This window comes from Leptodactylus fuscus, chromosome 3 (assembly GCF_031893055.1).
Source record: "Leptodactylus fuscus isolate aLepFus1 chromosome 3, aLepFus1.hap2, whole genome shotgun sequence".
Lineage (NCBI taxonomy): Eukaryota > Metazoa > Chordata > Amphibia > Anura > Leptodactylidae > Leptodactylus > Leptodactylus fuscus.
This window is the reverse complement of record NC_134267.1, coordinates 193,384,816-193,409,430: the sequence shown is the minus strand read 5'-3', so window position 1 is coordinate 193,409,430 and position 24,615 is coordinate 193,384,816. Positions and strand designations below refer to the sequence as shown.

Genomic DNA, 24,615 nt, shown 5'->3' with positions numbered 1-24,615 from the left:
CGTGTGCTTGTCAAAAGTACCAATCATTCTGATGGTTCTCTGTTCCTCCACCCTAGGTTTAGGTATTAGTAATGTTTCCCTCGGTGTATTCCCAGCTAAGCTCCGTGCTTTCTCCAATAGGGGTGTGGGGTACCCTCTTGTCCTAAACCGTTCCAATAAATTTAGGCTTTCTCTCTCATAGGAGATTTCCAAGGAGCAGTTCCTCCTAACGCGCAGGAACTGCCCCTTCGGAATCCCACGTTTCAATGGAAAAGGGTGGTGACTATTCCAATGTAGTAGCGAATTAGTCGCTGTTTCTTTTCGGAATAAAGTTGTACTGAGTGTTCCATCCTCCAACAGGGAGATCTTAACATCTAGAAAGGGAATTTGGTTCTTATGAACGTATGAAGTAAACCGCAGATTAAGAGTGTTTTCGTTTAGAAGTGCAACAAACTGATGAAATTTCTCTACTGGGCCCGACCAGATTATTACTACATCATCAATATAACGTAGCCATGACACAATGTGTCTTGTCCAAATTTCATTCCTGTCATTGAATACGTGGAACTCCTCCCACCATCCTAAAAATAGATTAGCGTAGGATGGCGCGGCGGGGCACCCCATCGCGGTGCCCCGCCGCTGATGGTACACATTCCCATTAAATAAAAAGAAATTGTGGGAGAGAACAAATTCCAATAACTCAAGGATGAAAGTACTGTGTCCGGAAAATTGGGTGTATATACAGTTTACATACGGTACACAAAATATACAAAACAAATACAATAGTAACTAAAACAGTGACCTGGTACAGTGGAATAGAGGGCCCTGAGGGAGGAGGGATAGAGACAGAAGGTAAGATAAGATAAGATAAGATGAGATGAGATTAGATAAGGTAGGTATAGTACTAAGGATAAAAACACTGCTGTAGACATGAAATTTACAATGGCATAAGCCTAGGTGCTAAATTTATAAAGTATTTAGTGATCTTTTTGCACAGTTTCTTTCTGCCCTACTTTCATCTTGGGTGTATGCTGTAAAGAGGACCTTTCACTACCTCTACAAACTTCAACTCTTTACATCTTTACATCTCACTGATACTTTCACAGCTGGAATATTCTGGCCCAGGACCGCCCACCTGACAGAAGAGAGCCAAATTATGATACTGATTGTCTAATTATTATACTGATACTAACAGTACTGATTGCTCAGGAATGGTCGGGGATAAAGAAAAAATTCCATCTACACTGGAATCAATGGATTAATTCCTATTGAAGGAAGCAAAACGTTGGGGTTCATGGAGGTCGTAAAAAGCCCCCTTTGAAATAGTTTTTTCTTATTCATGAAGATGACAAAAATGGCATTGAGAACACTTTTATTCTTTATGAATAAGAGGAGCTCGATAAAAACCACCAAACATGAAAGCTGATTTTCTGCACCACAGGATAGTTTACTCCAGGTCTGAACTGAAAATATTTGATTTGCAAAATTTTATTAATTCTGAAACATTTGTCTGAGATTTCAAGTATCAGTTTTACTGTACCCAAAAAAGATGAGAAGATTTACTGTTGAAACGTTGTCGGGAATTGAGATCTGCAGTTGGATCTCAATGCCAAATAGCGTTTTCAACAGCGAATTGCTCCAAAACTATAAATTCTATCATGAAGACCTTGGAATAATTTTAAAGAAAAGATTCTCATCTTTAAAATGAATTTTAAAGCATCAAGATATCTTAATGAAGTCCAGAGATATCGGCATTAGTAGGGAGGACGTTTTAGCTACGTCCTCCGCTACTGAAGTGCCACTCTGGGAGGATGTAGAGCTGACGGACGTCCTCGGCCAGAAAAGATTTAATCTCATTCATAGGGCCAGACTGTCTAATAGGCGCTTCTTTCTATGGATGTGGAAAAGGCCTTCAACAAGGTTAATTGGCAGTTTATAAGGGAAACCTTGTTACTAAACTCTCCCGTCAACAATCTATTCTGAATGCAGCGGCCTGACTCATCTATCAGTCTAGAGGCTATAGCGATGCCTCGGGTCTGTGCCAGTCGCTACATTGGCTGCCTATTCATTATAGAATAAAATATAAAGTTATTACTCTCACCCACAAGGCTCTCCATAATGCCGCACCTCCATACATTTCCTCCCTCATCTCTGTCTACCGCCCAACCTGTGTTCTCCGTTCACTCAATGACCTAACACTTACATCCTCTATTATCAGAACCTCCCACACTCGTATACAAGACTTCTCCCGAGCTGCACCACTTCTCTGGATTACTCTACCCCGGACAATCAGATTAACTCCCATTTTCTACAGCTTCAAGCGCAAACTAAAGACACATCTTTTCAGACAGGCCTATCACAATTCCTAATGTAAACCCTTCCGTACCGCCATTAGAATCCCCAAAATCTAACCCTCCTCTGTTCCAGCTCCCACATTACCCCACATGATATGATGCTATTTCAGGCTAACTCTATATGTCCAAGCACCATTCACATGTTAAAGGACACGACTAGTGACGGCTCATAAAGTTTTATGTTTGTCTAATGACAGTAACCTCTATTACAAAAGTGTCTGACCTCTGTATAAGCAATGCCGCTCCTGCTACCTCTTGTGTCACCCCCTCTACCTCATAGATTGTAAGCTCTTGCGAGCAGGGCCCTCAGTCCCCTTGTGTGAAATGACTTTCTTTGTAATGTATCTTTCTGTCTGTATTTGAACCCTACTAATTGTACAGCGCTGCGGAATATGTTGGCGCTATATAAATAAATTTTTTTATTATTATTATTATATATTGGTCTTCGAGAGAATATGATGAACTGGATCCTGGTCCTATATTCCCACCCATGGCGATGGTTAGGGTTAATGGGTTACTTTCTCAACCATTCCCAATTTTAAACGGCATCAGGCAGGGTTGCCCTTTGTCGCCCCTCTTTTTTTTTTTTTTTTTTTTAATTCAAGAGATTTTTATTAATATTTTTCAAAGTTTACAAGCAGAAAAATATGTAAAATAAACAACAACAAAGCACAATCGTTCAAAATCAATTCGTAACTCGCTCCTCATTTTTTCCCTGACCTTAGAACCCTTTCTTCACGTTTCACTGGCCATTTTAATGTCCTCCCTCCAGGAACACTTGCTGCTCTCTAATTTCAAGATTAATCTCCCAAAGTCGGAGGCCTTTAACGTGACTCTCCCTTCCTCTCAGGTTACCTCTCTGAGTCAATCTTTCCCCTTTCATTGGGCGACGTACTCCCTAAAATATCTGGGGATTCATCTTACACCTAATCCAAAAGATCTTTCCTGTTACAACTTTGCTCCTGCACTAGCTTCTGTCCGTGCTGACTGCAACAGATGGTCTACTGGGACATTTACTTGGTTTGGGAGATGCACTATTTTTAAAATGAACATCTTACCATGTGTTCTCTAATTAATGCAGACCATGTTTTCACTGGGACTTCTTAACTGGGTATTCGCCAGGGGATCTATTGTGTGTGTCATCTTCGGGAGGATTCAGGATGGCGAATGGTACAGGGCCCCCAACCGATTTGCCCCCATTGGATGCTTGGCGTGAGCTGCAACTCTGCCATTTTTTGAACTCTCTCCCAGCCCCAACAGAGTTTAGGTCTAAGCCCACGCCCTTGGAGAGGATTTGTGTAGGGGATAGCCTCCTCTGCCATTCTCTATCATTTATTTACAAGCTCCTGATAGAACCCCCTGAAGGGTTTGTACCACCATTTATGCAGAAGTGGGAGACGGATTTGTCTCTTTCCCTCCCCCAAGATCAGAGGAGGGGTATTTTTCGCCTCGCGCATGAAACCTCAGTCAGTTCCTGCTACCGGGAGGCCAGCTACAAGATCCTGTCCCATTGGTACAGGGTCCCCAAGAAACTATACACGTTCTTCCCACAGGTTTCCCCACTGTGCTGGAGATGTGGGCAGGCAGAGGGGGATATGCTGCACATTTTCTGGTCCTGCCCTGCATTGTCCTCGTTTTGTGATGGTATTAAGCGGATCATTTTGCAATTAACTGAGACTCCTCATCACCTAGGCCCAGCTCTGTTGCTACTCAATCACTGTGAGCCTTCGGTGAAAGTCTATAAGCGTTCACTGCTCCGATTCTTGGTCCTCGTTGCCCGTGCTTGCATTCCACTCTATTGGAAGTGAGTCGAACCTCCTCTCTCCCTCTGTATTTTGAAGGTCAATGAGATCATGCGTATGGAAAACCTCACCTCTTTCCTGTATGGCACGAATGAAGCCTACACTAAGACCTGGTTCTATTGGTTTGAGTTTCAATGCACTGAGCTCTGGACCTTCCTCCTATATCTGTATGGTTTATTCTGTTCTTTCTGTTCGCTTCCACCATTCTCCCCCTTCCTCTCCCTTTTATTTTTTCTCTTTCTCCCTCTCTCTTCCCCCCTGCACTCTTCCTTTCCTTTTCCTGCCTCCGTCTATTTCTTCTTCCTTTCTTCGTCAACCCTCTAATACATTTTGAGGTTGGACCATTTTGGGGGCTTCCCTGATGGTCCTGTGCTGTTTTGTTTTATTTGTATTGTTGATATTAATGTATTTATTTCTTGTATTTCTTTTATGTTTTTTTTTATGTTTTCTTGTTGTATTGTTACAAAAATGTGTTAAAAATTTACAATAAATATTTGAATTTGAAAAAAAAAGAAGATTTGGTCCTGTGTTCTTTTTGTATTTGTTCTCAATAAAAATATTTAAGAGAAACTCTAATATATAAGTTTAAATATTAATTTTACAATACACAAATGTGGACATAGAATAAAGCAAAATGATAGATCACACTTACCAAAGGCTTCTTGAACTCATTAGGTTTGATGCAACGAACAAAATATGGTTGACAATTACCCAAAATTTTCATTAACTGCTCCAGTGACTGTTTGAATTGCCCTCCAAGAGTAGGTAAGGACTTATTTGTATCTGTGATCTGCTGGTAGAATATAACATGTGAAATCTATTGGCAGGTATATTGGGGTTAAACTTCTGCTAATTCTATACACAGCCTGAACAGAAATGTAATCAGTAGGTTAACTTAAAGGTATACGGTCACTGTCCTCCGTTATGGTAAGAAATTATTTTTGAAATTTATATTAGGTAGGGTTCACACTACCATTGGATTCCATTCAGAAGGTGTCCGTTTAAAAAATAAAAACAGACACTTATCATAGCGGACACAAATGCACAGTAACTGATGGCTATCAGTTAGGGCCCCTTCACACGGCGTAAGTGCTTGGCTCATTCCGAGACGTACACGTGAGCGCTTCTAAACACTTCCCATTCTCTTCAATCGGTGCGCACATAAAGCCGGCTTTACGAGCGCTCCCATTGAAGTGAATGGGAAGTGTTTAGAAGCGCTCGCGTGTACGTCTCGGAATGAGTCGAGCGCTTACGCCAGGTGAAGGGGCCCTTACTGTCTGTTAGAAGTCTGTTGCCCATAGACTTCAATGTTAAAAAAATAACGGACACTTGCTTTCTTTTTTCAAACAGACAGAAAAGTCCTGCAAAAAAATCCTACATGTAGAATGTTTTTATCTGCTTGAAAAATGGACATGGGTGTAAACAGACACAATATTCAAGCCACATATTCAAGCCCTCAACACCTCCTGCCGCCTCCAGCTCAAGAACATCCACCGAATTCGCCCCTTCCTCACCCAGGAAACTACCAAGATGCTTGTCCAGGCCCTCATAATCTCCCGCCTAGACTACTGCAACACCCTTCTCCATGGACTCCCAGCTAACACCCTCGCCCCCCTCCAGTCCACCTTAAACTGCGCTGCTCGCTTAATCCACCTCACCCCCCGATCTTCATCGGCTGCTCCCCTCTGCCAGTCCCTCCACTGGCTACCTATAGCCCAGCGAATTGAGTTCAAGCTACTAACACTAACATACAAAGCCATCCACAACCTGTCCCCTCCATATATCTCTGAACTAATCTCCCGCTACCTGCCCACACGTAACCTCAGATCCTCCAATGACCTTCTACTCCGCTCTGCTCTCATCCACTCCTCACACAACTGTCTCCAAGATTTCTCCTGTGCATCCCCCATACTCTGGAACTCCTTACCAAGACACAGAAGACTGACCCCCACAATCACAGGCTTCAAGAAGGCCCTGAAGACTCACCTATTCAGGAAGGCCTACAACCTCCAATAACACTATCACCGCACCACCATCTGTACAGTCTCCCCCTCTCCTTCTGTCTCTACCCCCTTCCCTCATAGATTGTAAGCCCTCGCGGGCAGGGCCCTCTACCCCACTGTGCCAGCCGATCACTGTTAGTATTATATCTACCTGTATATTTTGTGTATTGTATGTAATCCCCAAATGTAAAGCAAAAATGGAATTAATGGTGCTATATAAATAAATAAATAATAATAATAATATTAAATCCTATTGAAATGAATGGAAATTTCAGACGATCAGCTAGTGTCCGTTGCTAAAATCTTGTACAGATAATAGCCATGGACACTGCTGACGGAATCCAACGGTAGTGTGAATGCCGCCTTATTTACCCCTTATTGTTTATAGTCTGTAAGCATGTTGATTGTAAAAGAATTCCAAAACCAAATACTTGAATCCTGGGTTGTATCGGCCATATAGATACATATTAACGTTAATGTTTTCTTCTTAATTAACATAAAGTTCTATCGTGGAGACCCTTACCCAGGAAAGTAACACAAATGAAGTCTAGATGACAAGGAACAGCTCACCTTTTGGTAGTTAAGGCCAGTGTTTCGGATTATTCCCCGAACAGAACTGCTGCTGGAGTTCTGTTCCACATGGAAGACTTGCTTTAGGAATTTACTGGTAGAGGAATGGACCAAAAGGATGAGATCTGTACTTAGCAAATCACGATTCTTGTCCAGAAATCCTTAATGACAAAAAGAAGTATTTTTCCTTTGGAGCTAAAACTTTTACATTTAAGTTTTTCTATTGTCTATATAAGGCTATGTACACAACAGTGTTGTTTGGGTTGCTGTTCTGAGCCATCATAGGATCACAACAACCAACCAAAGGGCTGACAGAATGAAGGATGCATATATCATCATTCACGTTATGTCAAAAAAGTCAGTGCAAACAGAAGGTGCTCCATCTGCATCCTTCATTCTGTCTGTTGTTCTGATCCTGTGAACATAGCATAAGACTTTGATAAATTAAAAAAATGTTGTATATGTAAATAACACCAAATATTTATGTATATTACTATAACAGGTATATCACATTTTAATGGAAGCAAATTTGAAGAAAATCCAGCACTGCAGTCAGGTATCCGTATAAAATAAAACTTAACTTTTATTGACTTGTAGTTGCTACATTAAAAAATCTGTGTGCAGCAATAGGAGTAGCAGAAGCCTACGCGTTTCGGGATAGACCCTTACTCATGGCATACAGAGCTGTAATATGCTGCAATCTTATATAAAAAAATAAAAGAGACACACATAAAATCCAGGCCCCTCCCATCTGCACATAGGCAGGAAGTTAATTAATTAAGCAACATTTGTGATACATGCGATAAGTTGCAAGTGAAGCAGGAAAGAAAGCAGACAAAGTCGGCTGATTATAGTCAAAATAGTTCAAACAGGTTAAGGTAAATAAATAAATAAATCATAATTTGTAGTGACATAAATAAAACGTGACATGACCAAGAGATGTAACATCTTCATTACATAGTTGTGGCACCATACTGAAGAAACATAATGACAACATCCCTTTCTATGGTGCATAATGCACCAGGAGGATAGAGTACGTATTATACTGGGAAAAAAAACCAAAAAAAAAACACTGAGCTGAACACCGTACTGGAACATGAAAGTGTGATTTGTGTATGACGCTCCAGGAGGATAAGATAAGTATAACTACATTAAGAATTGCATGTGTATCATACTGGAAAGAAAAAGGAGAGGAAAAAAAAAAAAAAAGGAAAAAATGAATTAAAAAAAAAAAAATTAGGGACTTTTTTTTTTTCTTGAATTAAAAAAAAAAAAATTTTTGAAAAAAATAAATAAAATTTATAGAAAAATAATAAATATTTGAAATGTATAATTGTAGCAACTACAAGTCAATAAAAGTTAAGTTTTATTTTATACGGATACCTAACTGCAGTGCTGGATTTTCTTCAAATTTGCTTCCATTTGACCTCATCTCAGCCGAGAGAGATTTCCTGGCACCGGTCTTGAGGTTCCACGATTCACAGCAACCAGCAAACGGACAGAGTGAGTGCACAAGGTTTTTTACCTATTTTTGAATTGTATGTCACTTTGGATGAGGGCTGTAGCTATTTTTCTAGTTTTGGATATCACATTTTAAGCAGGAAATCATATCTGTTCTATAAATCAAACATCACTCACCTTCAGTTTCATAATACACAAGTCCTGCAAAATGGTTTATCCCAAATTTTGTGTCATGTACACTTTTGGGTGCAATGTAAATATTACTTTTGCCATGAAAACTATTCAATTTGGTTAGCATAGTAGCATCAGTTCCCTAAAAAGAAAAATGAAACATAACCCATACAGAGACAGTTAATATTTTCACACATATTTTCAGGCACTACTTTTTGGTACATCTATACATCATGATTTGGCACCTCTTTATTTGAACGCTTCATTAAGGATACTATAGAAAATTGGCTCATGTATTATATACAGTTATCTTATTCGGACATTAGCAGACTGACATGATGTTAAAACTTCTGCGCTTGTGATAAAGTGTCCTTTTTCCCAACAACCTATTTTTGCTATAAAAAATAAATCAAAGATTTATTACTAAGGGAGCCTTCACGCTGAGTATACGCTCCACTCATTCTGAACGTAAAACTCGTTCAGAATGAGCGCGTAAAAACCAGCTCCCATTAACTTGAATGGATGCCAGCATACGAGCGCTCCCCATTGAAATCAATGGGAGGCTTTTTTCCCTATTGCTTTCAATGTGAAACGCGCGTATGCCGGCACCCATTCAAGTCAATGGTTTTTACACACTCATTCTGAACGAGTTTTACATTCAGAATGAGCGGAGCGTATACTCCGTGTGAAGGCTCCTTAATGATGAAAATGTCCCTTTCCCATTTTGGTAGACAAGGTCCTTTCAGAATTCTTAAAAACAATCTTACCTGAGGAAATTTACTTTCTTCGTCTATGAGGGAGATGATATTCATGGGTCGGAGTGCAATTATTTCTAAAGCACGATGGTTATCAGTAAAATCAATGTGCTGCCAAGGAATTTGTTCTGCATTGTATTCTTCTTGCTCAAGTTTAAATATATGACGTACAAAAAACTGCTGAAGATGTTCATTTGCAAAATTAATGCAAAGTTGTTCAAAGCTAGAATACAAAAACAAATATTTATTGAATGTGAACAGCTTCCCCGGTTCACATTTGCGTTTGGGTTTCTGTTCGGGAAGTCCGCTTGGGGGCCCCATGAGTGGACATTAACAATCGGTTAGCTGAGAAACCACATGGACACCATAGACTATAATGGGGTCAGTGTGGTTTCTGTTTGGTGTCCGCACGAATCATTCGGAGACAAAAGTCCAGCAAGCAGCACTTTTCTCTCTGTATGTTTTGTGCGAAAACCCCACAAACCCCATTAAAGTGTAAGGGTAAGTTCACATGGGAGTTTTTTTTTACCGGATTTTGACGTTGAAACCGCCTCAGAATCCGGCTCCAAAAAACGTCTCCTATTGACTTCAATGGGAGCCGTTCACTTCTTTTTTTCGCTAGCAGTTTTTTGCCACTTGCAGAAAACAAAAGCGACCTGCACTTTCTTGCTGCGAATTCTGCAGCAGAATCCACCGCAGCGTCCACGACACTCCCTCCCAACTAGGCTAATTCATTTGGGCCTAATCCAGAGCGAAATGCCGCAACAGGATGCCGGTGCACTGCACCAGCATCCAGTCATGTCTAGCCGTTTTTCTGGACTGGATTCTGAAGCAGCCTCCGCTTCAAAATCTGGCCCAAAAAACCCTGTGTGAACTTAACCTAAGGGGTCTATGGGGTTTCTTAGCTAACCCCGTTTTATAGTTTTCCTTTGGGGGGGTCCCCGAACAGAATACCAAACGCAGATGTGAACCGGACCTTAATGATAGAGGCTTTGACAAGTTTTTATTTATATTGATATAACTCAATATAATCTCACTTGTGACAAAAATGCTCAAATCAGCTGTACACTATAATACATTCTGATGAAAATATTCAAGTAATAGGGCATACTGAGCATTTAGAGCTAAATCTTTTTGTAAAAACACAGTCCCTGAGAACAGACTGTGAATGTGAGGATAGCAGTGCATCCAGTGTATCCAAGAGGTATGTTACATAATGTTCTAAATCTCAAGAACTGAAATCTTGCATCAATCAAATATAGGAGAGTGCCCACACACAGTCAGTTTTTGATAAGGTTTTGCTCAGGTTTGAAGCTAAAACCTGCAATGGATTTAAAAAAAAAAGAAAAAAAAAAAAGGTGCAGCCCCAGAAGTAGCAATAATTCCTAAGTGATTATTGTGTACGGGCCAGATTGTATACAGGCACCAGTAGTATAGCCTCTACATGTTTCATCAAAACGCCCCTTTTCTTTGAAGATGACAGGTACCACGCCCCCTTAGTGCCCAAAACACCTCATGTCAACACTCCCCTTTCCTCCCCGTTACACCCCCTTTCATTTGTGCGTTGACAGGTCGACCCACCCTCCTCCAACCAATCCACGCCCCCATCCGGCCTACACAGGCATGTCTGGGCAAGTGCCCTCGCACCCCTCCCTTCAGAGGGCCATCTGCGCCCATTCCAGAGGATGAAGAATGCAATGTATTCAAGAATGTCAATTTAACCAGGCCTGATAATGTGTGAGGCTTTTATATCTAGGTGTGTAGCCATATGCTGATGGGATTAGAATGATAATGATTAGTCTCATATCGCTTATTAGGTGAATACAGATATCAGTTATTAGGAGTATACAGAGACATGTCCTGGCACGCCGTATGTCTTAGGGTGTTATAGCTAGCTGTTGTGTTTATCACATCTAGTCATCTGCAGCCTGTGCATTCATAACGGTTTCCATATGTGTCCTTTAATAACAGTTGTTCTGATAATTGTCATAGGCCTACTCATGGAACTCAGCAATGTATGTATTGTTATGTGCTGGACCTCTGGTGCGGCTTATCTCCCTCTCACTGGGTCTGTAATAAGAGGACCCTATAATTAATAAGGAGGCAGTAGCACTATAGTTAGGGGGTCCTATAACTAATAAGGAGGCAGTGACACTATAATAAGGGAGTCCTATCATTTATAATGAGGCAGTGACAGTATAATAAGGGGAACCTATAACAAATAAGGGTAACTGGTACTATAATAAGTATGCACTGTAACTAATATGGAGGCACTAGAGAAAATAATGAACTAATAACAAAGCACTGTAACCTATGAGTGGGCTTTCTTGCTTATTACGTAGCACAAAGGGAGTCATTGTTATTGTTTGCGTGGAGGCACAAAGAGGGTAATTGTTGGTTTAGTTAGTAAAAACAATAATATTCCATGTTTGCCCCCAAACTGTAATAATAACACGCTTTTACCCAACACAATGAAAATGCCCACCCTTATTATTTTGGGCATTATTAAGTTGTGCTTTGCTATTGTGCAGTGGGAGCATTATTACTATGTGGGGGCACAAATGTAGGCATTATTAGTGTGTAGGGGCACAGAGGCATTTTTATACAACCCAACTTTATTAGGATAAAAGTGTGCAAAAAGTGGCAGTATTACTGTGTGTGGTGTATTACTATTGTCTGCGGAACAATTAATGTTTTGGGTACAATATGGGGCACTGTCTGGTACTATTTTATAGGGCACTATTTACTTTCAGGGGCAACAGAGTGGTTTTTGTACAGTGGTACTTTGTACCATAAATCAAAGTATGAAATGATGAAACAACACATAAAAGTGCACAAAAAAGCTACTGAACACAAGTCTCAAGGTCAGAATCAGCTGATATCAGGCAAGTTAAGCCTTAGGAGCCATTTCAATTAGCTTAATGTAGTGCTATTGTAAGGCTGTATTCACACAGAGTAACGCCAGGTGTTTTTTTTGTGTTTTTTGCACATAGCGCCGCGTTAACGCGCTACGCAGCGTTAACGCGGCGCTATGTGCAAAAAGCACACAAAAAACGCCTGCCGTTACTCTGTGTGAATACAGCCTAAGGGAGCATTCACACGGTGTTACGTGCCGCGAGATTTGGCACGTAGACGCCGCGTGACCCTTTGCGTGCCGTACACGCTCCCATTGAGTTCAATGGGAGCGGGGAGCGTATGCGCCGCGCTAGTTTGCGGCCGTGAATAAATGCACGGCCGCAAACTAGCGCGGCACATACGCTCCCCGCTCCCATTGAACTCAATGGGAGCGTGTACGGCACGCAAAGGGTCACGCGGCGTCTACGTGCCAAATCTCGCGGCACGTAACACCGTGTGAATGCTCCCTTAGGGTGTGATGTAGTAAACAGTCAGTAACTAACTTTGGTCAGTAGGTGGCAGCCAATTGATAAATGCCTATAGTGAATTAATGCAATTAATTATTGTGAACGTAAATATTGTTCTAGGATGCAAAGTCTGATTAGAGGAAATTACTGGGACATTTTGGACTCCTACAAGCCTGGCAGTGTGCTGGGATTGCAGTTTTGATGCCTTGCACTGGAGATAGGCAATTGTATCATCCCTTACCAGGAAACTGGAAGGGAGGGCTGGGTGAAGAAGGGTCCTGGCTGCAGCAGGAGGAGATGTGCTGAGGGGAGTGGAGACCTGAACTGTGTTGGATGGAAGAACTGCCATGCTGTCTGTGGACCGAGTCTGGAGACACAGAGTTTATGGTGCTGCTTTTGGGACTGAGTCTGGAAAGCTCTGAAGCTCAGAAGGTAAAGGAGACCATATGAGAGAAAGGCCTCAAGGACTTGTAAGTACGGCTTGGCCGCGTCCCCGTGTTCCACGTGGTGATATATAAGGGACTCCTAAGCTGACACCTTATCATCTGAGAAATTGGCCTGTCTGTTAAGTGGAGAGCTGGAGCATAGGATATAACTGTACTTTTATGTGAAGACAGCATTTCCCTGTGGATTACAAATAGTAGTGCGCAATACTTAGGGTGCACCGCAACGAGGGACCAATCCAGGAGAACCGTGTTCTTAAAGGACTTGTATCTGGTAACTGTTAAGTAACTGTGGGAACTAGGAGTATAGTGTTAGTTTGCTGCAATATTCTGTTCCATATTAGTTTGTATTTCTTCTCTGTTTATACCTTGTTTCATATTTTCCCAGATCTCTATTCTGTGACTTATTCAGTAAACTTTGTCCTGGGAATTAAAACACTGCGTGTGTCTGTGTGACATTGTGTACCTGCTGAACCTGTGGGACAAGCCCTTGGTCCTCTTTCATTATGGCTTTCTGTGACCATGAGGCTGAACAGAGAACATCAGGGACTACTTGCATGTAAAGTATAAATTGCCATTATAACAATAATATATTTAAACACTGAAAACACTTACAATTCTTACAGTACATTGTTACCCTATGACAACATATAATGATATCGTGTAGCATGTCTTTCATATTTAATGAAACTCGTCACTACTGTGACTCCTTACTAATCGGGTTTCCCCTCACTAAACTCTCCCCTCTACAATCTATTCTGAATGCAGCGGCCAGGCTCATCTATCAGTCTAGATGCTACAGTGATGCCTCTGGTCTGTGCCAGTCGCTACGTTGGCTGCCTATTCATTATAGAATAGAATATAAAGTTATCACCCTCATCCACAAGGCTCTCCATAATGCCGCACCCCCATACATCTCCTCCCTCATCTCTGTCTACCGCCCAACCCGTGTTCTCCGCTCACTCAATGACCTAACACTTACATCCTCTATTATCAGAACCTCCCACGCTCGTATACAAGACTTCTCCCGAGCTGCACCACTTCTCTGGAATGCTCTACCCTGGACAATCAGATTAACTCCCAATTACTACAGCTTCAAACTCAAACTAAAGACACATCTTTTCAGACAGGCCTATCACAATTCCTAATGTAAACCCTTCTGAACCATAATTAGAATCCCCAAAATTTAACCCTCCTCTGTCCCTGCTCCCACATTTCCCCACATGATATGATGCCATTTCAGGCCAACTTTATATGTCCAAGCACCATCCACATGTTAAAGGACACGACTGGACTGGTGACGGCTCATACAATTCTATGTTTGTGTAATGACAGTAACTTCTATTACAAAAGTGTCTGACCTCTGTATAAGCAATGCCAACCCTGCTACCTCTTGTGTCACCCCCTCTACCTCATAGATTGTAAGCTCTTGCGAACAGGGCCCTCAGTCCCCTTGTGTGAAATGACTTTCTTTGTAATGCATCTTTCTGTCTGTATTTGTACCCTACAAATTGTACAGCGCTGCGGAATATGTTGGTGCTATATAAATAAAATTTATTATTATTATTATTATTAATGAATACTTTCCAGTTTCCCTCGTCTTTGTGCGTACAATGAACTTCTCTCACTTCAAAGTCTTTACTTGTGACCTCCACCACTAGAATCAGTAGGATGCTAGTTAGTGTTTGCCACTTTTTCCATGACTTCCTTGCCTATGACCTCTTTGCCTATGTAGTGACCTATCTTTTTTTTTTTTTTTTACTTGTTTTCGTTTTGCCTTTTTACGAAGTACTACACATGAAATGGCTATCTTATAACTCATTGTCCCGCCACTACCACCCTACTATAAAACCACCATGGTTCCATTTGCCATTTGATTATCTGTGCGGTTTATAACATGGACTACAGTCTATGCAAAACTTTACCTATTACTGTGTTTGAGTGTTACAGTGAATACCAACTTTTGACCTAGGCCTGGGGTCAACAGACTACAGACAAACTGAACACCGCTTATAAAAGCAGATGACTTAGTCTCTTACTGTATTTCTCAGAAGGAAAAATACATACACAACTACATACACAACTACAGTACATTGCATATCCAGAAAACCAGGATTCTATTGCTTTACTTTATAGAAAAAATAGGCTTTAAAAGCACTTACTTGTAGCATGGCTTTATCATATAGTAAAAATAATTTCTATCAAATTATAATCATGGACTGCATTTTTGTGTCTATGCCACCCCACCTAGCAACCCCAGACCCTGACAATTGTAATGTATTGTCTGTATCCTACACTGTGTATATACATTGTAACATATAGTCTGTAGAGATGAGCGAACACTAAAATGTTCGAGGTTCGAAATTCGATTCGAACAGCCGCTCACTGTTCGAGTGTTCGAATGGGTTTCGAATCCCATTATAGTCTATGGGGAACATATACTCGTTAAGGGGGAAACCCAAATCCGTGTCTGGAGGGTCACCAAGTCCACTATGACACCCCAGGAAATGATACCAACACCCTGGAATGACACTGGGACAGCAGGGGAAGCATGTCTGGGGGCATAAAAGTCACTTTATTTCATGGAAATCCCTGTCAGTTTGCGATTTTCGCAAGCTAACTTTTCCCCATAGAAATGCATTGGCCAGTGCTGATTGGCCAGAGTAGGAACTCGACCAATCAGCGCTGGCTCTGCTGGAGGAGGCGGAGTCTAAGATCGCTCCACACCAGTCTCCATTCAGGTCCGACCTTAGACTCCGCCTCCTCCAGGAGAGCCAGCGCTGATTGGCCGAAGGCTGGCCTATGCATTCCTATGCGAATGCAGAGACTTAGTAGTGCTGAGCCAGTTCTGCTCAACTACACATCTGATGCAAACTCGGCACTGCTACATCAGATGTAGCAATCTGATGTAGCAGAGCCGAGGGTGCACTAGAACCCCTGTGCAAACTCAGTTCACGCTAATAGAATGCATTGGCCAGCGCTGATTGGCCAGAGTACGGAACTCGACCAATCAGCGCTGGCTCTGCTGGAGGAGGCGGAGTCTAAGATCGCTCCACACCAGTCTCCATTCTGGTCCGACCTTAGACTCCGCCTCCTCCAGCAGAGCCAGCGCTGATTGGCCGAATTCCGTACTCTGGCCAATCAGTGCTGGCCAATGCATTCTATTGGCATGATGAAGCAGTGCTGAATGTGTGTGTTTAGCTCAACTACACCGGTGGAGTAGTTGAGCTAAGCACACAGATTCAGCTCTGCTTCAATCAGCGCTGGCCAATGCATTCTATTAGCTTGATGAAGCAGAGTGTGCACAAGGGTTCAAGCGCACCCTCGGCTCTGATGTAGCAGAGCCGAGGCTGCACAAGGGTTCTTTCGCACCCCCCCCTGGCTCTGATGTAGCAGAGCCGAGGGTGCACTTGAACCCTTGTGCACCCTCGGCTCTGCTACATCAGAGCCAAGGGTGCACTTGAACCCTTGTGCACACTTGGCTCTGCTACATCAGAGTTGATGGTGCGCTTGAACCCTTGTGCACACTCTGCTTCATCAAGCTAATAGAATGCATTGGCCAGCGCTGATTGAAGCAGAGCTGAATCTGTGTGCTTAGCTCAACTACTCCACCGGAGTAGTTGAGCTAAGCACACAGATTCAGCTCTGCTTCAATCAGCACTGGCCAATGCATTCTATTGGCGTGATGAAGCAGTGCTGAATGTGTGTGTTTAGCTCAACTACGCCGGTGGAGTAGTTGAGCTAAACACACACATTCAGCACTGCTTCATCACGCCAATAGAATGCACTGGCCAGCGCTGATTGGCCAGAGTACGGAATTCGGCCAATCAGCGCTGGCTCTGCTGGAGGAGGCGGAGTCTAAGATCGCTCCACACCAGTCTCCATTCAGGTCCGACCTTAGACTCCGCCTCCTCCAGCAGAGCCAGCGCTGATTGGCCAAAGTACGGAATTCGGCCAATCAGCGCTGGCCAATGCATCCCTATGGGAAAAAGTTTATCTCACAAAAATCACAATTACACACCCGATAGAGCCCCAAAAAGTTATTTTTAATAACATTCCCCCCTAAATAAAGGTTATCCCTAGCTATCCCTGTCTGTACAGCTATCCCTGTCTCATAGTCACAAAGTTCACATTCTCATATGACCCGGATTTGAAATCCACTATTCGTCTAAAATGGAGGTCACCTGATTTCGGCAGCCAATGACTTTTTCCAATTTTTTTCAATGCCCCCGGTGTCGTAGTTCCTGTCCCACCTCCCCTGCGCTGTTATTGGTGCAAAAAAGGCGCCAGGGAAGGTGGGAGGGGAATCGAATTTTGGCGCACTTTACCACGCGGTGTTCGATTCGATTCGAACATCGCGAACACCCTGATATCCGATAGAACACTGTTCGCTCATCTCTAATAGTCTGTATTCTGTACTGTGTATATACAGTACATTGTAACGTATTGTCTGTATCCTGCACTGTGTATATACATTGTAACGCAGAGTCTGTATTCTGTACTGTGTATATACATTGTAAGATATTATCTGTATCCTGTACTGTGTATATACATTGTAACGTATTGTCTGTATTCTGCACTGTGTATATACATTGTAACATATAGTCTGTATTCTGTACTGTGTATATACATAGTAACGTATTGTCTGTATTCTATACTGTGTATATACATTGTAACGTATAGTCTGTATCCTGCACTGTGAGTTATTATATATTACTCTATTACTCTATATGATTGTGTTACACTTTATGCCGGGTGAATATGTCATTGATAATTTCCATGATTGTTTGTACATATTTTGCACACTTTGCACATATTTTGCACACACTTTGCACATATTTTGCACACACTTTACACATATTTTGCACATATTTTGCAGACACTTTACACATATTTTGCACACACTTTGCACACACGTCGTTCATTGCCAGTAAATGACTCCTGACTGTTGAGCTGAGCTGTTGCTGCACAAGGCGATATAATCTCCTCTTACTTTTCTCAGTATTTTTTGAGCGTTGCGTTCTTTCGTGTGTCACTATTGGGGCTACACCCCGTACCCCGGGGCCCGGCTCCATTTCCATTACTAGGGCAATAATCTGTTGTGTTTTTGTACATGGATTGTAGAGATGTAAATAAAATGTCAGATGGGACACTCATGATGTCATCACCACTCGGGAACATCGTGATGTCATAATAAAGGGGGTCGCCTCTGTAGAGTGATCTCTGCAGTTATGTACCTATTATATGGCCCCCCATTTCCATTTTGACATGGCCTCGGCCAGCTCGTGGTGATGTCATGTAATTATAACCTCTCAGTTCCGGTCCCTATATAATTCCGCGCCAGAGGAGGTGCAGGTAGAGGTTCTTTGCTATATCAGGTGGATGTGCTTGCTAATACTTGAGCTAGTGCGTTTGGTGTTTGTTTTTTGTCCCATTTCCCTTACCCTTCTATGAGCAAGCATGAATTACTGAGGCTCCTGATGGATCAGAGCACATGGATGACCCGTCAGGTAAGAGAGCCGTCTTCTGTGGGGTGGGGGGCGCTCTATCTATGGAGATTACATCTCACTAATCCTCTCTGTTTTATTTCTAGACTCTACTGGACGGAGGTATAATTTGAGAAGACGGGCCACGGATGCTGCTGACCCCAATGACGACCACCATCGGAGACGACGTGGTCATGATCCACCCCGCCGCAGTCAGCGAATAGAAGCAGGTCGCCTTTGCGCCATTCCACAGAGCGTCCGGAGACCCAGCCACACACGTCTGACCAGCCAGAGGAACAAACTCCTGGACCCAGCCATCCGGTGGCGGACCCAATACCAGCTACCCCAGCCCCCAGTCGTGAACGAGGCCGGACGTTGAGATGCCATAATTATTTGCCCACGCAGATCTTCGCAGGTGCTGAGGAGACCCAGTCTTGTGCGATCTGCTTGGAGGACTTTGTGACCGGAGAAGTGCTCAACGTACTGCCATGTTGTACGCACGTCTACCACCAACCCTGCATCTCAACCTGGATACGGAGCCAACCGCACTGCCCAATGTGTCAGGCCCGCTGTATCATAAGGAGACGAAGGGGTTGGTTGTCATGAGCATCAAAACCGTGCGACGCAAAATATAAAATCGCAATAAAATTTACACAATTTCCTACAATAAAAATGTACAAAATCTTCTTTACAATCTTGTACGTTTCCTTTTATATGATATTTAAGGTTTTCTCTATTGTTTCCATCACATCGCGGTTATTGCGATCACGTGCTGGGACGCACAGAGGTAGCGGCGGCAAATAGCGTGGCCCACGGGCATTATGGCAATTTACGATATTTACATAGTTCGTCATTGTAATAGTAATGTAATAGATGGTTAATAACGCGCTGTCCGTACTGTAAGTAACCGCCACACCTGTATGGGGGTCACAGGGGGCGGAGTCTATACATTGTAACATATAGTCTGTATCCTGTACTGTGTATATACATTGTAACATATAGTCTGTATCCTGTACTGTGTATATACATTGTAACATATAGTCTGTATCCTGTATTGTGTATATACATTGTAACGTATAGTCTGTATCCTGTACTGTGTATATACATTGAAACATATAGTCTGTATCCTGTACTTTGTATATACATTGTAACGTATAGTCTGTATTCTGTACTGTGTATATACATTGTAACATATAGTCTGTATCCTGTACTGTGTATATACATTGTAACGTATAGTCTGTATTCTGTACTGTGTATATACATTGTAACGTATAGTCTGTATCCTGCACTGTGAGTTATTATATATTACTCTATATGACTGTGTTACACTTTATGCCGTGTGAATATGTCATTGATAATTTCCATGATTGTTTGTACATATTTTGCACACACTTTACACATATTTTGCACACATTTTAATAATCTGTTGTGTTTTTATACATGGATTGTAGAGATGTAAATAAAATGTCACATGGGACACTCATGATGTCATCACCACTCGGGAACTTCGTGATGTCATAATAAAGGGGGTCGCCTCTGTAGAGTGATCTCTGCAGTTATGTACCTATTATATGGCCCCCCCATATCCATTTTGACATGGCCTCGGCCAGCTCGTGGTGATGTCATGTAGTTATAACCTCTCAGTTCCGGTCCCTATATAATTCCGCGCCAGAGGAGGTGCAGGTAGAGGTTCTTTGCTATATCAGGTGGATGTGCTTGCTAATACTTGAGCTAGTGCGTTTGGTGTTTGTTTTTTGTCCCATTTCCCTTACCCTTCTATGAGCCAGCGTGAATTACAGAGGCTCCTGATGGATCAGAGCACATGGATGACCTGTCAGGTAAGAGAGCCGTCTTCTGTGGGGTGGGGGGCGCTCTATCTATGGAGGTTACATCTCACTAATCCTCTCTGTTTTATTTCTAGACTCTACTGGACGGAGGTATAATTTGAGAAGACGGGCCACGGATGCTGCTGACCCCAATGACGACCACCATCGGAGACGACGTGGTCATGATCCACCCCGCCGCAGTCAGCGAATAGAAGCAGGTCGCCTTTGCGCCATTCCACAGAGTGTCCGAAGACCCAGCCACACACGTCTGACCAGCCAGAGGAACAAACTCCTGGACCCAGCCATCCGGTGGCAGACCCAATACCAGCTACCCCAGCCCCCAGTCGTGAACGAGGCCAGACGTTGAGATGCCATAATTATTTGCCCACGCAGATCTTCGCAGGTGCTGCGGAGACCCAGTCTTGTGCGATCTGCTTGGAGGACTTTGTGACCGGAGAAGTGCTCAACGTACTGCCATGTTGTACGCACGTCTACCACCAACCCTGCATCTCAACCTGGATACGGAGCCAACCGCACTGCCCAATGTGTCAGGCCCGCTGTATCATAAGGAGACGAAGGGGTTGGTTGTCATGAGCATCAAAACCGTGCGACGCAAAATATAAAAGCGCAATAAAATTTACACAATTTCCTACAATAAAAATGTACGAAATCTTCTTTACAATCTTGTACGTTTCCTTTTATATGTTATTTAAGGTTTTCTCTATTGTTTCTATCACATCGCGGTTATTGCGATCATGTGCTGGGACGTACAGAGGTAGCGGCGGCAAATAGCGCGGTCCACGGGCATTATGGCGATTTACGATATTTACATAGTTCATCATTGTAATAGTAATGTAATAGATGGTTAATAACGCGCTGTCCGTACTGTAAGTAACCACCACACCTGTATGGGGGTCACAGGGGGCGGAGTCTATACATTGTAACATATAGTCTGTATCCTGTACTGTGTATATACATTGTAACATATAGTCTGTATCCTATACTGTGTATATACATTGTAACATATAGTCTGTATCCTGTACTGTGTATATACATTGTAACATATAGTCTGTATCCTGTATTGTGTATATACATTGTAACGTATAGTCTGTATCCTGTACTGTGTATATACATTGAAACATATAGTCTGTATCCTGTACTGTGTATATACATTGAAACGTATAGTCTGTATTCTGTACTGTGTATATACATTGTAACGTATAGTCTGTATTCTGTACTGTGTATATACATTGTAACATATAGTCTGTATCCTGTACTGTGTATATACATTGTAACGTATAGTCTGTATTCTGTACTGTGTATATACATTGTAACGTATAGTCTGTATCCTGCACTGTGAGTTATTATATATTACTCTATATGACTGTGTTACACTTTATGCCGTGAATATGTCATTGATAATTTCCATGATTGTTTGTACATATTTTGCACACACTTTGCACATATTTTGCACACACTTTACACATATTTTGCACACATTTTAATAATCTGTTGTGTTTTTATACATGGATTGTAGAGATGTAAATAAAATGTCACATGGGACACCCATGATGTCATCACCACTCGGGAACATCGTGATGTCATAATAAAGGGGGTCGCCTCTGTAGAGTGATCTCTGCAGTTATGTACCTATTATATGGCCCCCCCATATCCATTTTGACATGGCCTCGGCCAGCTCGTGGTGATGTCATGTAATTATAACCTCTCAGTTCCGGTCCCTATATAATTCCGCGCCGGAGGAGGTGCAGGTAGAGGTTCTTTGCTATATCAGGTGGATGTGTTTGCTAATACTTGAGCTAGTGCGTTTGGTGTTTGTTTTTTGTCCCATTTCCCTTACCCTTCTATGAGCAAGCATGAATTACAGAGGCTCCTGATGGATCAGAGCACATGGATGACCCGTCAGGTAAGAGAGCCGTCTTCTGTGGGGTGGGGGGCGCTCTATCTATGGAGGTTACATCTCACTAATCCTCTCTGTTTTATTTCTAGACTCTACTGGATGGAGGTATAATTTGAGAAGACGGGCCACGGATGCTGCTGACCCCAATGACGACCACCATCGGAGACGACGTGGTCATGATCCACCCCGCCGCAGTCAGCGAATAGAAGCAGGTCGCCTTTGCGCCATTCCACAGAGCGTCCGGAGACCCAGCCACACACGTCTGACCAGCCTGAGGAACAAACTCCTGGACCCAGCCATCCGGTGGCGGACCCAATACCAGCTACCCCAGCCCCCAGTCGTGAACGAGGCCAGACGTTGAGATGCCATAATTATTTGCCCACGCAGATCTTCGCAGGTGCTGAGGAGACCCAGTCTTGTGCGATCTGCTTGGAGGACTTTGTGACCGGAGAAGTGCTCAACGTACTGCCATGTTGTACGCACGTCTACCACCAACCCTGCATCTCAACCTGGATACGGAGCCAACCGCACTGCCCAATGTGTCAGGCCCGCTGTACCATAAGGAGACGGAGACGAAGGGGTTGGTCGTCATGAGCATCAAAACCGTGCGACGCAAAATATAAAAGCGCAATAAAATATACACAATTTCCTACAATAAAAATGTACGAAATCTTCTTTACAATCTTGTACGTTTCCTTTTATATGTTATTTAAGGTTTTCTCTATTGTTTCCATCACATCGTGGTTATTGCGATCACGTGCTGGGACGTACAGAGGTAGGGGCGGCAAATTCCGCGCCGGTGGAGGTGCAGGTAGAGGTTCTTTGCTATATCAGGTGGATGTGCTTGCTAATACTTGAGCTAGTGCGTTTGGTGTTTGTTTTTTGTCCCATTTCCCTTACCCTTCTATGAGCAAGCATGAATTACAGAGGCTCCTGATGGATCAGAGCACATGGATGACCTGTCAGGTAAGAGAGCCGTCTTCTGTGGGGTGGGGGGCGCTCTATCTATGGAGGTTACATCTCACTAATCCTCTCTGTTTTATTTCTAGACTCTACTGGACGGAGGTATAATTTGAGAAGACGGGCCACGGATGCTGCTGACCCCAATGACGACCACCATCGGAGACGACGTGGTCATGATCCACCCCGCCGCAGTCAGCGAATAGAAGCAGGTCGCCTTTGCGCCATTCCACAGAGTGTCCGAAGACCCAGCCACACACGTCTGACCAGCCAGAGGAACAAACTCCTGGACCCAGCCATCCGGTGGCAGACCCAATACCAGCTACCCCAGCCCCCAGTCGTGAACGAGGCCAGACGTTGAGATGCCATAATTATTTGCCCACGCAGATCTTCGCAGGTGCTGCGGAGACCCAGTCTTGTGCGATCTGCTTGGAGGACTTTGTGACCAGAGAAGTGCTCAACGTACTGCCATGTTGTACGCACGTCTACCACAAACCCTGTATCTCAACCTGGATACGGAGCCAACCGCACTGCCCAATGTGTCAGGCCCGCTGTACCATAAGGAGACGGAGACGAAGGGGTTGGTCGTCATGTGCATCAAAACCGTGCGACGCAAATTATAAAATCGCAATAAAATTTTCACAATTTCCTACAATAAAAATGTACAAAATCTTCCTTACAATCTTGTACGTTTCCTTTTATATGTTATTTAAGGTTTTCTCTATTGTTTCCATCACATCGCGGTTATTGCGATCACGTGCTGGGACGTACAGAGGTAGGGGCGGCAAATAGCGCGGCCCACAAGTACTATGGCGATTTACGATATTTACATAGTTCGTCATTGTAATAGTAATGTAATAGATGGTTAATAACGCGCCGTCCGTACTGTAAATAACCGCCACACCTGTATGGGGGTCACAGGGGGCGGAGTCTATACATTGTAACATATAGTCTGTATCCTGTACTGTGTATATACATTGTAACATATAGTCTGTATCCTGTATTGTGTATATACATTGTAACATATAGTCTGTATCCTGTACTGTGTATATACATTGTAACGTATAGTCTGTATTCTGTACTGTGTATATATATATATATATATATTGTAACATATAGTCTGTATCCTGTACTGTGTATATATACATTGTAACATATAGTATGTATGCTGCACTGTGTATATACATTGTAACGTATTGTCTGTATCCTGCACTGCGTATATACATTGTAACATATAGTATGTATCCTGCATTGTGTATATACATTATGTAAGCCGATGGCTGGTCAGGTAATGGAGGGGGTGTACATCTCGCCCAGACTACTCAGGTGGGTACTCCAGGAATGTTTGTTCTCAGCAGACAACTTTCGTCTGCTGAGCATTTTGGTAAATGCTCAGTACTGGGCTGGATTTTTAGGAATGGCAGGTAGGTTTGGTAGTGGGACCTATCATTCCACCTCCCTCCAGTCCACACTTTGGGGATGTTCCGGCAGCGACTCAGCTGCAGAGAGTCTCCTCGTCAAGGAG

The 24,615-nt window shown here is 42.9% G+C and overlaps 1 protein-coding gene across 2 annotated transcripts in view; it reads right to left on the bottom strand.

Moving 5' to 3' along the window:
* MYO7B (myosin VIIB) overlaps positions 1 to 24,615 on the bottom strand; it is a 94,620-nt gene that overhangs the window by 44,406 nt on the left and 25,599 nt on the right. For both annotated transcript variants that reach the window (XM_075268975.1, XM_075268974.1), the window contains exons 13-16: positions 9,108 to 9,318; positions 8,347 to 8,482; positions 6,709 to 6,869; positions 4,788 to 4,925 (exon numbers count right to left, since the gene is read on the bottom strand). In XM_075268975.1, the coding sequence (XP_075125076.1) occupies positions 4,788 to 4,925; positions 6,709 to 6,869; positions 8,347 to 8,482; positions 9,108 to 9,318 (646 nt within the window). The remainder of the gene's footprint in view (positions 1 to 4,787; positions 4,926 to 6,708; positions 6,870 to 8,346; positions 8,483 to 9,107; positions 9,319 to 24,615) is intronic.